This window comes from Ambystoma mexicanum, chromosome 11 (genome assembly GCF_040938575.1).
Source record: "Ambystoma mexicanum isolate Mex_15411 chromosome 11, UKY_AmexF1_1, whole genome shotgun sequence".
Classification (NCBI taxonomy): Eukaryota; Metazoa; Chordata; class Amphibia; order Caudata; family Ambystomatidae; genus Ambystoma; species Ambystoma mexicanum.
The window spans coordinates 358,409,827-358,425,851 of NC_090934.1; the positions used below are offsets into that span (position 1 = coordinate 358,409,827).

The 16,025-nt window shown below is 43.5% G+C and overlaps 1 protein-coding gene across 1 annotated transcript in view; it reads left to right on the top strand.

The window, feature by feature from the left end:
- The window catches only part of ATP5IF1 (ATP synthase inhibitory factor subunit 1), a 52,556-nt gene that overhangs the window by 26,232 nt on the left and 10,299 nt on the right, over positions 1–16,025 (top strand). The window contains exon 2 of the mRNA XM_069623080.1: positions 14,149–14,228. Coding sequence (XP_069479181.1) covers positions 14,149–14,228 — 80 coding nt within the window. The remainder of the gene's footprint in view (positions 1–14,148; positions 14,229–16,025) is intronic.

Sequence of the window (16,025 nt, forward strand, 5' to 3'; positions counted from 1 at the left end):
AGGCCATTTAATGTGATGTTTTGACAAACTATCCCTCGATAATGCCCAATTCTCCAGATCTTTTGGAACCAGGCCAGAACGATTTTTCCATCTGCGTTCACAGTGAAATTGGACGATTGTATGAGGAGTTTAAACTATCCCCCTTTTTTCTAAATGGGTATAATGATTGCCCTCCTCCATGTCTCTAGAAGGTGCCCACTGGTCACTATCTTTCGAAAGAGTGCGGCAGTAGATGAGACCAAAGAAGAGGATCCGATTTTAGGATCTGATTGCTTAATCCATTTGGGTCTGCAGCCCGGGAAGCTGATTTTATTATTATTTTTTTTTTAATTAAATCACATATCTCTTCTTTCGAGATATTGAGCTCCCACACCACTCTTTCACAGGGTGGCAGCTTTCACAGAGTCCGCTCCCCTATAGGGTTTTAAAAAGTGGGCCACCCAGACTTTCCCTTTATGAACCCAGTCTGAGTGGTACTTTGAACAAATTCTGTAAAATCAATTATTGATCAGAAATTATGGGAATTCTTCTGGGCAGTTCCTCTCAACATTGATTTCCCCATTTTGTTGAAAACACAAATACCTATTTGATGTGGACCAATTTCTATAATTATTTCTTAGGATTTTTACTTCCCTCCAATAATCATGCACATGCATTCCTCAAATCTTTCCTCAGTTCCCCCCCTTTTTTTTTTAATATACCAGGTCTTTTCATCAAATCGATGGTGATGTTTAGGGATGGCCTGATAACCTACGCCGCCCGGGGAATTGACATCCCAAACTAAATCTACCTATTTTTTTTGGATTGCTGATTTAAAAAAAAAAAAATGTCTTTATTTTTTGGTTTGTGTCGTTCATTGGAGCAGTAATATGATTGATTAACTTGATCAGATCCCTAGCCCCTTTCTGGAAAATCGACACTTTGTACTTCCCACTATTAACACATACAGCATGTGGATATAAATCCTCCTTAATATCAATGGGTACTTCTAGCCCGCCTTCTAAGATTTCATGATCACTAGGAAACCCACCGTTCAGAGAGAAATGTTTGCATTGCTTGAACAAGTCTTTGGAGAGAAGAAAAGTCAATTATGAAGTTGGTCATCTTTCTTCCATGTCGGAGCTGGGGGGCAACCCCTCCCCCCCCCTCCCCTCCTCAATGTTCCCATTAACCATGAGTAGCCCCACTCAGACAGGAAATTACACCAAATCCTCCCATTCATTGACGGTTCCTTGCTCGGTATTGCCCATAAGCCTGGTGATTGAATGCACCAAGTATTTATATCCCCGTGACAATGAGGCTATAGAAGGAGAAACGGACAGAGATGTTCAATAATAAATCTGACCGATGGCAAGGAATCAACTAGCTGAGAAAAGGAGGGGTTCCAATAAATATTCGCCACTATCCAGGTTCTGTGTGTGGTGCCTATCCCCAGTTTTACCACAAGAATACCTTTGATGGAATTGGATGGCATCACTGCATACCCAAATATAGAATTTCTGCAGGCTGTCGGTAGCCCTCCTGGTGGTCTCGCCACCCCCACTCCAGTTGCTAACTGATGATAAACAGAAAAACCGTCCACCTTTTTAAAGCTTGTGTTCAACCAGGTTTCCTGATGATAAATGACTAAGTCAAACTGATTAAAAAATATACTCTCTCCTTGATTTATTTTCTAAAAGAGCTGGAACCCCTCGTGTTCCTCCCTAATAATTTGATATTCTGTCTGGCTAGAGAGATTTCTCTAACGGCACCATTTTTTTTTTTTTTTGTTTTTTTTTTAGTCCAGAGTTACAAAGGTTTTAGCCCCAATGCCAGAAATTGTATTTACTTCAGGTTTCAACTGGATGGCCCCTTTTTGTGTTTTTGTCTTTGCCAGTAAGGTCATTGATGGTCTGATCCTCTTTATGTTCCACTCTCCTTTTGATCTATTAATGGATTTACTATCCTCTTTGAACAGCATCTCAGAAGAAACTTTGTAGCCTGTCCATCAATTCCTTACTTGCATCCAAGATTGCACTGACACCCAGCCTTGATTTGACACCAATTTCAACGATGACCATGCATTGGACAGGGGAAGGGTTGTATTCCAAATCGACTGTAGATAGATAATCCAGATCAGGGACACCTTTAAATATATACAGGATTGTGTTCCTATTTAGTGGCTTCCGTCTAGCTCTGGACTCTGCCATACGTTGCTTAAACAGCTTGGGCACCTTTCTATGATAAGCACCCTGCTGCCTTCTTTCTTGATCGACAATATGTTGAACAGTCTGTTGGACAGTCTTGATTGGTATAGCAATTACAGGTAATAGGTCCTAGTTTAGATGCTATCAAAGGAACCCGGGCAATGGCAAGATCCTTGCTCTTATCTTTATCAAGGGAAGTCGGGGCAGTTCGACAAACCTGTAAAGTTCCATATTTAATGTGGCCATTTTCTGATTGACATGCATTACCCACAGAGGTCTTATCAGCTGATTCCTTCGAGATTTGGACCTGATTTCCCGAAGGGGTCGATTCAACCTTTGTGGATTTGATCCCCAATTTCCCCCTCAGAAAAATTGGAGCAATCTCTTGCTTCACAGTGTTTCCGTTTGGACACGGACATTAATTGCGCCATCTATTTTGAACTTGTTTGCTTCTTTACCCTTTTTCTTACCCGACCCCCCCCTTTTTCTGCAGCTCCAACACATTCCCTTCCATTTCTCTTTGAGGTAAGGCCCTTTCCGCTGGACTGAACTGTTTTATTTTACGAATAAAATGTTAATTCAGATTTCCTAGTTTGTTGTTGCTTTGATATTTGGATTCTATTTTCTTCCCCTGTCTAAGTTTGCCATCTCTCCCAGCAAATCTTTTTGCGCTTTTTCGTTTTTCCATTAAGTTTGGGGATCTTCGCTGGATCTTGCTCTTTAGGCAGGATTGAGCAAGCCTTTTTTTTTATTCTCCAAGACCACCTTCTGCAATTTGGGCCAACAAATTCCTCCATTGTCGGTACTGACAGCGGTGTGTCGTCCAGGTTCACAGAGACTTCCTGGGAGGTTGATCGCTTCCCTGTGTACACCTGTTATGGCATGGGCACAGACCCTCTGGGTTTATATCCCAGAGTGTCACTCAATAAGAACAAATTAGCGTTCACTCCCTCCCAGTGCCCCTGCAAACTTTTCTGTTTGTAGCCTGCTCTGTTTTAATCTGTGTCAGGGTCTCCCCAAGTGTTGTATTTTGCTGACTTTAGTCCCATCAGCATAGTTTAATTCTCGTCCATATCTTTAGTCATTGCCAATAGAATTCCTGTATGCTGTTGGACTTTGCCTCCAAACGACTGAAAGACCTATACCAGAGAGGTAAAAACGAAATTCAGAGCGGATTAAGTTGGAGTAGATTCTGCAATTACATTGTGCCCCTGTAGCCTTAGAGCGGTTTGTTTGGCAACTCTTTTCTCCCATAATTTATTTTGATTTTGATTCCCCTTTGTTTCCTGTCTCATACAAGGAATAGCATTTCGTTCGAAGGAGGAGTCCAATTGAGTATGGGAATACAGACTACCTTCCCTCTCTTTATTCCGTGCATGCGGCTCACGTTGATTTTCAGTATTTGAATTTTTTCCCTCGTTTCAGAATCGAGAGCACTGGTTTTAACTTGTAAAACATTGTTCAAACTCTGAGTCCGTCTAACTGGAAAGAATTACGATATGGTGCTTTTCAAAGTCTAAAGCCACGACAATCTATTCAATATTCATTAAGGCCTCAGTCAGAGCCAAATGGTTGGGTTTTGATACTGTTGCTACAGCCATGCCATTCGCCACAATTTCCCTAATTCCTGAGCCTGTGGGGATTTGATCGTCCACAGCAAAGTTGCTTTCGGAGGGATTATAACAGTATCAATCCAACAGCTGGGATTTAAATATAGATTTAGGCAGATTTACCAAATTTTTATTTATTTTTTCTCACCAATATGGTGTTCATTTCTGGTGCACGTAGATCATCCCCTAACGCCTCGCTTCTCCAATTATATATGCAGGACATATTTGGGGCTTTTCTAATGGCACACAGAGTATAACTTTCAGCTTGCAATAGATGTAACTAATAGGCGTGGCAAACCCATGCTGCAAAATTGAAACCGACAAAAGATAAAAATGAGGGCAGAGGGCTTAATGTTTCCAAATTAGCAGCTCAAAGGCAGAATTAGCTCACAGTTACTGCTAAAGTCAAAAAAGATGACAGGTTGCCGAATAGAGAAAATAACATTTTCTTTTTCACAACCCAGTGATTCAAGGAATTGAAAAAAGCCCACCTGGGAAACCCAGAGTGGTTTAAATCCAAATGGAGTCACTCAGTCCTGGACTGGCCAACAGTCGTGACTCTGCAAAAAAAAAGGAAAGAGAAAAAGTATGTCGCTGATACAATACCAGTTGAGTCAGCCACAGCAAGTCTTTAACTCCACGACTCCCTCAGCAAACCTGTTGTGAGTATCTCAAGTATCTCTCTTGATGCCATTTGTACCCTATTAACTTGATGTAATTGGAAGCAATAAACCTTATGAACCACACTACAGAGCTTGCTGGTTATTATGGGAGCTGCTTCACAACATTGGCGACAAGGACTGGTCTCAAACGGTGACCTATCGAGAAAATCAGAGAAGCCATGCAGTTAAGCAGAGAAACACAGGAGAAGAGCAACTGGTACAGGGCATCAGAGCATGAGAAGGTACATGAGTGACTGCTGCAGGGGGTGCAGTTACGAAGACCATAACTAAAGTGAGGGAGACCCGCTGCCCCATCAGATTGGTCCCACCACCCAGGGCTTGAAGCTTACTGAGAACTGGATAAGAAGGGTCTGTGGCATTGCAGTGAGTGTGCTCCTGCACTCTGGGATATATGACCTTTATTTACCAAACGAGTTCCCATCCGGGGAGTCAGTGGGTGGAACAGCCTGGGCAATGCGGAAGAATAGACTGATAAACTGCAGGAGAACAGTGGTGCTGTAATCCCAGACCTACTGTTATTCGGTGGTTAAAAGCTGTGCTTATTCGAGTTTCTGCCAGGGAGTTAAACAGAAGAGATGCGAGGGCGCAAATGAAGAATAAGCACATTTTAGAATGTGTTCACTGCAACTCCGTCTTTTCGGGTGCTTGAACCGCTTACTGGAAGTATGTCGCAGCTAGTAGCCGAGAGGTTCGAGCAGAAAGTATTTTCATGAATGTCGGGTCGAGTGAGGGTTAGCTGTGGTTACAGCTGTTGGAGCCTGGAGGTTCCTGTCTGCAGGCACAATGGTGACGTCGGAGTGTGGCTGCAGGAGTCGTCTAACGAGGCTTTAGGAGCTGTCGCGTTCCGTGATTTACGGATTGCATTCTATAAGCTCCAGAGTAACGGACTTCGGAGCAGGCAGTAAATCATGAAGAACCCAGTGCGTGGAGAAGGAGGAACGTACAAAACCACGTCCTTTAGTATAAGTAATTTGTGTTATGTAGCAATGCTGCGCGGAAGGGGAGAAACGTATGTGTGGTTACAAGTACGTATTTAAATGGCAGGACAAGGAAAGCTCTGTTGCGGGCTGCGACGAGAGACCAAAGGAATACAACCCCTTAAATGAAGTTGGTGAGACTTGTGAGTCAGGTTTACCTCTTGTGCAGTTGCTTCACATTGCTTGTTATGATGGCCGATGTTAGCAACCGGCCCGGAAGGTCAAGTGACTTTAATTGAAACTATAACTTTTTTTTATTTTTATTAAGTGCGTCTTTGCTAACTGTTCAAGGCCATGTACATGCAATTAGTCCACTCCACCTCAGGGTATATTGATTTAAATGTGCTTAAGTTTAAATGTGTTGTATGTAGACTCCAAGGTCCTTAATGTGCGGTCAAAATACTTTTAATGCATTTCTTTGTTAAAACGGCACAGATATTTATGTGGGTTCGAATGCCTCATTAGAATTTATGTGGTGAGAACAGTGAGTCGTGAGTTAGGTTGGGTAATTTTTGCTGTCCTGCTGTGTAGACAGTCTAGTATGATAGTGCATTGTACCTCATGGTGCGATGAGTGCAATTATTTGTACTCTTTACAGATGCAAAATGGTACGTTAGTGATTATTTTTTTTTTGGAAAGGTCCCATGGTAAGTAGACGCTTATAGTCAGTTGGGTGGTTACAGTGCTTGGGGCAAGCAAGCATGTGGATACATTTTGGTATGTTCAATGACTGTTTGCTTAGTATGTAACCACTTTGAGGAATTTCAGAAACCCTACAACAGGTGTAAAACAGTGTGACAAGCGTCTTATTTTAGGGGCACTGGACAATGAATTTTTTTTTTTTGTTGAAGAAATGTTGCTACTTTAGATGTTTGCCACCCCATAGTTTATCTATATGCCGCCAGAGTATTTATACTGGGTTAGAGCAGACAAAATTTTGGGAAGTTGCTGTAAACGTATGTTATGAAACCCAAAATAGATTTTATACTTGCATATTTCCAGAAAGTGAGTTGTACTGCAGATTATGTTGGGGGTGCACGTAGTGTGCTGACTCTGGATGGTTGCATACAGATTTGTGGTGCACTGCTGAGTGTGCGAAATGGCTGGGTTTTGCAACCCATTAAATATGCCAAATTTGGTGAGATGAGCACCAGGTTCAAGCTTATGGTTTTGGTTATAATGCATGATGCCGGTTGTTGCAAGTTATGTGCGAAATGGATGTTAGATCGTTGTTACCTGTTGTATACTGTGTAGGTTAGTGGACTCTGTGGACATGTGCAAGGTTTAGTATCCAGCTGAGGTACAGAGATGGTACATGTTTTTACTGTACGGCATTGGTGAAATCTGTGGTTTACGATTCGTGCATGGTTTGGTTAGGAGTTATGGTTAACTCATTGGTCTAAATTTTAATGATCAATGAGGATGAGGTGGTCATATGTAAGGATATTTAGTCTGCTGTGAAAGTGGTCAACAAATGCGCAGTGGAGTTTTAATAGTAGAGTTTTAATAGTATTCTCACACACACCAGCAAAGAGGTAAGGGTTCTGTTAGGGACGCCCGCTGACCAACATGTGTGTTGTGGTTTTAGAAGTATGTTATGGCTAGTGGATATGAAGTTTTCAAGTCATGGCTTGGTTTTTAAAGTTTTTAAAAAAAGAAAAAATGTTTTGGAGCATATTTAGATCAAATGCATCACCTATATTGGGGTCCTGTTTGCAGTTTGGTTTCTGTTGGTTTTTTTTTTATCCATCTTTTTGAGAGCCTAGGTTGGTAAATGTTTTAGTACCTTTGTGATGTATTTCAGTGGTGCATGGACAGCATATTGAAATTGCTGTATGTTGAATGTGCACAGTGTTCCCTGTGTTGGCTCCCATTTAGCTTAATCTGTGTGTGTGCGTGTGTGTGTCGAGTGTGTTATGTCCCCTTCATGTTAGTGGGAATTGAATAGTTGGAGAGGATATCTTCGCAAGTTAGTACAGTTCCTTGATGGCACAGAAGGGACAGCATATTAGCCCATGTAGGGGCATGGTAGTGCTCTGGAGGTCCGTCTGTGGCAGAGATGGATGGAAGGTGTCTGGTTTTGTTGTGGTGGCGGAGCAACGTGTTTGAGGAGCCCTTAGACGGGCAGCTTAGTACTCTAGGGTGGCTGCCTACATGTTCATTTGTGGCAGGAATGGACGGGAGGAGCTATGGTATTCTGAGGGTTATTGGGGTGTATAGTGGATTAGTTGTGATGCTAGCTTCTGTTGTAAGTCAGCTACTCCTGGTAGGGTGCCGTTGTTTCCTGGTGAGGTACTTATTTTGAGGAGTCGTTAATGGTGTTCGTGAATTACTAGTGTGAGTGTGACGTTTGAGTGTGTTCTCATTCCATCTGGCAACGGTGGGAGGTGTGTTGTATAAGAGTGTGACGTTTTCATATTTCTTTTGGTAACGGAGGGGTAGGGGAGGTGTTAAACCAGAGGCATGGCCTTGAATGTATGTCTGGTGATGTCAGTGTGGAATGTTAGCGTGGAACCCTGTGTGCCTGAGTAGTGTGTTTTGTGGATGGGGTTCTAACCTAGGCAGTTGATGAATGTGTGGCCTGGGTGGTGGGAGCCAGTGGGCTCTCTACAAGTATCTCTCTTGATGCCACCTGATTGTACCCAATTAACTTGATGTAACTGGAAGCAATACACCTTATGAACCACACTACAGAGCTGGCTTGTTATTATGGGAGCTGCTTCACAACAAACCCACACGCTGTTGCCGCACTCTGCTTTTGTCATTCCTACGCAGGACTATTCCTCGTTTAAATGCCTGGTTTGCAGGCTCTCTCTCTCTCTCTCTCTCACTGTGGCCACTATCGACAGGGCTGACCTTTTCCCCCTATCCTTGCCTCTACCTCTCAACATCTCCTCCTCTGAGACCTGAACATCCACCTGGATGCCAACTCTCTCTCTTTCTGTCTGGCCTGACTCACTCTGCAGGGCACACCCTAGATGTTCTGATCTCAGACCTCCACCTTTCTAACCCCAAGGTCAAGCCGTCCCCAGCACTGCCACCTACCCTCTTACCCATCCGACCCATGAAGCTTGTCAGTGGAGGCTTTCGTTGCTACTTTTATTCCTCCTCCTACACCTTTGGCTGACTCACATTCGGACACAGCCCTTTCTATCTCCAACACTCTTGATGCCCTTGCCACTGCCATGAGGATCCGCTTGAAGCCCACTTCCAAGTGCAACTCTTGGTACAATTCTGACCTTGCCACTCTTAAACTCAGTGTAGGGTGGCTGAGAGAAGTGGAGGGCCACTGGAACCTTCCCCTCCCCCCTTAAGCACTCCCTTGTGCACCCCCTTTCTTAAGAAGCCCACTGCCAATCCTTCCTCTCTGGCTAACTATTGCCTGATCTCCATCACCCGTTTCCTGGGCAAACTCCTGGAAAAGCTGGCCATCTCCCAGCGTAATGTGCACAATGAATCTGTTGGTTTTCTCCACGACCACCAGTCTGGGTTCAGAGCTGCCAGAAGCACAAACTGCTCTCCTGAACACTTATGGTGACTTACTCTCATCTTCCTGCTGTCCTCATTCAGCTCGATCTATCCTCTGCTTTCGACAGTTGAACATGCCATCCTGCTCAATCGCATCTGTGACAGCCTAGTTATCACTGGTCTGGCCCTTTCCTGGTTGATCGACCCTTCCAGGTACAACTGGGGTCTTTCCTCTTCTTTCTCTCACTCTACTTGTGGTGTTCCCCATGGGTCTAACCTTTCTCCCTGGCTATTCAACCACTGTTAGACCAGAAAACGCAATCCTATAGTCGAATGATATGTATAATATGTTGGCCAGAAGCCAATCGCATCTTGTGACAAACATCGCAATACTAGAATCGTCAATGTAACCAAAGGGTGTCCATTTTGTGAATTGTCGACCAATTGCTTTTTCTTTTATGTCAAAACGCTTTGCAAATGTATTCTATGTTTTAAACTCGCACACCGTGCAAGGCCACGGCTTGAAAGCTCTAATACTAACACAGGAATGTCAAACTGTGCAGAAATACATTGTTTTTCTCTCTCACTAAGTCGTTGCAATCGAGCAGAAGCCGCATCTAATCGGTAGTCCAGGTGCCGGTTTGCCTTGCAAGCGCTGTTGTAAAAGGCATTTAAACATTAATTATATTCTCCTAGCGGTGCTCCTTCGCGGAGAGTGGTATTTTCTGCCTTAGAACTATCTGACCCTTAGCTCATGAGCCAAAACACACAGATAACGTAGTAAGGAATGTTTCCCTGCTAAGAACACGATATCCTTGCCGAGCCAGAGCTCCATGTTCCTCGTAACAGAAAGCTGTCTCTGCTGCCTTTGCTAAAATAACTGTTTAGGCTGAATGAAGACTTGTCATAATTGTCAATCACTGAACCCTAGCCTGCATGACATGTATGAGGGCGGGTCGAATTGCCTTAACAAAGGATATGGATATGTCTAATGTGTATGTGTATGTATGTATATGTGTGTGTGTGTGTGTATATATATATATATATATATATATATATATATATATATATATATATATATATATATATATATATAATATGCTGCTTGTTCGCTCTCTCTCGCATCTCAGTGTTTGGGAACACACGTCGTGAGGCGGAGAGACCCAGTCGGCCGACTGAGAATACTTTGAAATAAACCAGACTTGTTTGGAAAACGAACCTCACGTCTGACGTGTCATTTCAGTATATGGTTATTGTGCCTTAGTTTCCATATGCAGTCTTAATGGCCTGGCACCTCTGGCCCACCGCATTGCTACTTCCTCTTCCTACTTTCAGTGTTATGCGGCTGACACCCAGCTCTCCTTCGGGGCTCCCCTCAGCCACCTGTGCTCCTTCTCTCATACGAGACTGTCTGGCCGCAATTCAGGAATGGTGTGCTGCCAATGATATTTGCCTTAGTGCCAGTAAGACCAAGATCCTCATCAGGACACCTGCTCCCTCCTTTCCTCTCTGACCGCCCACCCTGAGCCCTAGAACCTTGGTGTCATCTTCGACTCCACCCTCTCCTTACAACTGTCTCTAAGAAGTCATGCTTTCAGCTGCACCTCCTCTGAGGTATTCTTTTCTCACTTTCCCCCCAGAAGCTCACTGTCTCTAGAGCCCTGGTTCTCTCCAGGCTGGACTATTGCAACAGCCTCTTTCTAAATTTTCCTGTCTCTACTCTTCAACCTTTACAACTCATTCAAAGCAGGACTGCAAGCCCAGGGCTTGTATATCTCCAGCTCTGAAATCTCTGCACTGGCTCCATGTGGCTGCAAGGATCAAATTCAAGACCCTTTGCATCGTCTGCAAGTCTTTCTGGGGCCTGGGACCACACTACCTCCAATGTTCTCTTCCTCCTCAATTTTCTCGCTCATCCACCTTCAATTCTCTGGGGGTCAGATGCTTTTCCAAGCAGAGAATTGAAGGGGGTGGCAGATCTCTTTCCTCGGCTGGGGCCTTCCTCTAGAACCGTTTCCCTGCCTCTCTCAAACTTGAGCAGAACCACCTCAGGTTCCGGAAGCAACTCTAGACCTTCCTTGTCCACTTCCACTTTCTCTCTTCCTCTCCCCTGCCACCCCTCATAGCTCCGCACACTGGTGAACTGTCCACCCCTGAACTCTGTCCCAGGCTCCCCTTGCACTGCCTCCAGGCTCCCTCAGCACTTGAGGGTCTGTATCAGTAAGCCTACATTCCCTTCTCATTGCACTTGAGAGCCACCCTCTGGCAGCACATATGGAGTCACCTGCACTTCTCCTCACCCCCTAACCCTCCTTGGCACATCTCCCTCTCCCCTCTTCCCCACACTTGTACGGTCTGAATGACACAAGGCCTAGTAAGATTGTTTGTCCTCCTTCTGTTCCCCCCTCCTTGTCCCGCCTAGAAACACTTGTGCTAAAAATTATCAAGCTAGAGTGTGCCGCCTTGTCCCGTGCTAAAAATGCAGGTAAGGGAGGCCAACGGCCTGACATATCATTTCTTGGACACTTGTTTATTTTACATAACATTGTTTCCCACACTATTTGTATTTAGAGGCAAGGATTGGCAATAGGTTTATTAGTATAGGCTCTTTTATTTTTACAAGACACGGCTTGGACTGCGTTTATTAGTTGATGATCGTAGCTTGCTCCCATCTTTAAATTTAGTTTTAGATTTGAAGCACAATGAAACACCCTTGAACTATGGTCACTTGTCTCTTAAGTGTTGATACCACGACTTCCTTGCAGTACTTAAACGACTGAACTATATCACTCACATAGGTAACCACATTATGCTCATAGCATGGTCCTCCTTCTGGATGTCCTCTCACCACCTTTCATACTTTGTCATATCCGATTCTTTGTTGTATAAGGACCTACGATGTTGCATTGAATCCAGTTTATGGATCCTTTATTTTTTCCCCTTTGTGTTCATTGCATTTTGCGCCCTTTATAATGTCCCCATCTATATTTTTGGACACTTTGAAAATGGGTTTCCAAAAACCTGTTTAGAATAAAATGAGTTTTTGTTTGTTTTTGTTTGTTTTTGTTTGTTTTTGTTTGTTTTTGTTTGTTTTTGTTTGTTTTTGTTTTTTGGACCGTTTTCAAAATGGCATGCTCTGTTCTAGAACAGTGATATTGATGGGGGGGGGGGGATTTGACCCATACCTTGCTTACTCACTCATCCAGGTTCCTCCGTCTTCTCTTCTCCACCCCCCTTTTTTGTAATACTCCGTCTTTTTTAAAGGTTGAATAAACCAATAAAAAAAATAAAAAAAATACTCCATCTGTAGCTGGGGTGGGGCAGTGAAGGGATGCAACATTAACCCTGGGCACATAACCCCCAACTAGTCTAAATCAATTTGCCATTCCTCCACAGCTTACTCTTACAAAACAGCAGCATACTCCTCCTTGTGGGGTGAGCTCCCTCACGTACCGAATGGCAACAGGGGTTGGGAGGATGCGAAGGCCAAGTGGAGAGTCCTGTGTTATCTGTTCTATTCCTAAACGTCCACAAGGCTGTGTGCAGACCTTAGAATCTGAGAGGCCAATGATCCCCCTTCCCCTTTTCATTAGGGGGCACAGATCAGATATTCAATATGCAGTAGTTTCCCGCTCCACACAACCATACTCCTGAAAGGATGACTTGGGAACCATGACTGGGAGCACTAGAAAGGGAACTGCTGGGGGACAATATCACTTCTCGTGCAAGTCTCAGACGTACATTGGTATTGAGCCTGCCTAGCTTTGACATTGAGACCCCTTCCAGTGATTTAAATCCTTTAATCTATTTAGATCCTCTAATCTTGCTTCCCAACAGTTGCAAGATAATCATTTAGCCTGTAAAGCAATACCCCAGATATTTCAAAAAGGTAGCAGGCGCTCCTCTCCAGAAAGAACATGGCATGATAACCTGTTCAAGTATTTTCTAGCCAACCGTAAACCGTTTTGTCAACCACTTCTTGGTACTGCTTGCCTCTGGCATCAGGTGCTTTTGGTTCCGTCTTGAGTACATTCTCAACCACTAGCACCTCCCTTTTAATTTGCTTAAGCAAAAGCAGGTAATATGCATCGTGATCTGATTATAGGCCTTGCAATAGTCTGCATAGTTGACCATGCTTTACTTCACACTCGATCAAAATACCTTGATCGGTCTAGTCTTGCTGAGATGGACAGCCAAGTGCTGTGACCAATACATATGACTTGGAGGACAACCTTGACATGTGCCCCAAACCTGATGAAAAACTCCAAGCTCTTCCCATTTACACAAACTTCATGTTTATATTGCTCAGCCCTAGCTAATCCAGCTGAGCCCCTTGCAAAAGGCTTTCAAAAGGTCTCCCCAAAATCCCCAACTATCTGGGCCAAATGCCATTTTGGTGTTGAGTGAATACCGGACCTAGTTGGTTATAATCTCTACCTGCTAAATATGCTTTCACCTAGTCTCTTGTATAATGTCATACAATAATTGGCAAATTGTCATCTTTCTTTGTTCTGTATACCACACCTCCATCCCACAGATCTTTGAGGTAGGTGCAGGCCAGCTTTCTCTCTGACTTGACACCATTTATTTTAATACTTTTCATGAATTTGAATTTTCTTCTTCAACCTTACTGTTTTCTTCAAATTAGACCCCAACTCGCCCACTAATTGTAGAAAATGCCAACACAAGAGCCATGCAAATAATTTTCTAAAAGCATCTGCTCCAGCTTTTTTTGCAACTGTACACCACTTCCACATATCTATCCTCATTCTAAGCAATTTCTCTGCTGCCTTTAACGTTGTAGATCATCCATCCTTCCCTCCTCCCCTCTCTGGGATTCCAGGATGCCATACTTATGGGCAGCTTAAGACCTTGATTTTAGAAATGAAAACCTTTATTGCCAATGTGCTTTTTGCTCCGTTTTAGTAAAACATATTTTGATTTGAAAAACAGTCTAGAGAAATGTGTTGGTGTACATTCGGGTTTGCTTTCCTTTCAATAAAGAAAAACTTTTAAATTCAAATCTGTTTAAATGGAAAGTAGCTCTACAATGGGGGGAATGCATTCCTCAAATTATAGGTGGTTATTTATTTTATTTTTTTTAAAGTATTTTAAAACACTGAAATGTCAAGAGGGGCACAGTATTGTTGTTGGCTTGCAGTGGAAAGAATAAACTACTTTGGGGCAGGAGGTCCTAGTTTGACCGTGTCTTTTGTTTTTCCAGTTCAGCGGTAGTGGATCAATTCGCGAAGGAGGTGGCTCATTTGCAAAAAGAGAAGCTGCAGAAGAGGAAAGATATTTCAGGTAAGTGCCTGTACCTATTGGTTATATTCCGTTTGAGCCAAGCCACACACTCCACAACGCCACCTAGTAGCCATCGCTGAAAGTTCACCTCCAGTTCTGAGCCACAACAGAAAGGCATTGTGGGTATGCAAATTGGTTCAAATGCAGACCTTAATATGACTTGGCTCAAATGGACTTTCCTACTTTCACATTTCAGGTGAAAAGGTTTTTTTTTCCAAACCTTTTGAAACCCACCATAACTATTTGTGTGTGTGTGTACATATTCTGCTGCATTTTATAGTTTCATTTTCCTGGTAATGTAACCCAGGTGTTGGGTCATGGGCACAAACATGGCTCTCGAACAGGAGTTTTTACAACAATCCCTAAAACAAATAACATACCTGTGTTACATCGATTACCTCGTTGGGCTGAAGCCTAATCTCTTAAAGCCAAGAATCACTAAATGGCTTCCACCAATGTATCCAGTTCACCATGGAATTACTGCAAGAAGAGCATACGTTTCCTGGATACAACCGTCTTGGATGGACGAAACTGCCATCTAGCGGTCTCTCTATATACAAAAAAACCTGCTGAGGGCAACAAACCTGCAAAGGATAATGTTCCACCCAGGCCGCGCGCACATGTCTGTTATCTACAGCCATGCTATCGCACACTGATGCATATGCTCCAACAGGAAGGCGAGGCGGGGGCAACCAACCGGCCACACTCCGCACCACCTTGCAAAAGGATCACTCAATCAGACCAATTGAAATAGGATTTAATCGTGCATTGAAAATACCCAGTGTTAACCCGCCACAATACAGAGACAGGAGAGAGACTGACTACCTTTGGTTGACCCCTAGCATCCAGCACTAACATAACTTTGTAGCAACCTGAAACTTCACCTCGCTGTTGGTAGCACACTGACACTACACCTCGTTATTGGTATCTAAACTGCAGATGAAGGCCTAGTTTCCTTGCCCCTCTGGATTTGCCAAGTGCTTCTTTAACTGTAAATATGCATGTTATTTGATCAGTACTGAAAGGGATTGCTACACAACCGCTTAAATATCTTCTTTGGAACGCACTGAGATGCTGAAGCAACTGTTCATTTTGTGCTGAATGGGGAAACTTGCTAACCCTTTTCTGTGTTTTGTGAGCATGAGGCAGCAGTAAGTGTGATGTCTGGCATAGTTGTCTTATACACAAACAGTTGGACAACGCCTGCCATTGCTCTTCTGTTGATTGTAAGAACATCCAAAACCTCCAGAAGTAAGTCTCTACTGTTGTGGCTTGGTACCAGGAGTTCTAAACACAATCCCATTCTGTCAAAGGGCCACACACTCAGGTAATGTAATTTACGTTAAATGTATTTCTAATGTTTTAAGGACCTGCAGGGGAATGAGGGCTTATACAAAGTCCCTAGACAACCCTGCCGAAGATGTACCACGTAACTTTATCTGAAGATTGATCTACACCTGAACGCTGTGTGCATTTGATTTGAGCTCTGTGTGGAGGGTGGGAGTGAATATAGTTCAAAGTGAGTTCATTTACAGCAAGATTACTCCCACCAGCTGAATTGTTTCAATCTCTGGACCTCAAAAAGCTGAGGAGGCAGGGCTCAAAATGTGTACTTGCCACTAGCTAGTGATTGACTCTCAGCGAGGGAAAAGAAATGATGGTGACTTTTATTTCATTCTTGGCTTGTTGCTTGCAACTTGAAATTTTTAGCCCGTTGTGCAAATGAAGATCTTGCGGATTTCAGTGGGCTGGATAAAGGGGCGGGGGGCTATGCCCGGCAAACATTTTTGCATAATG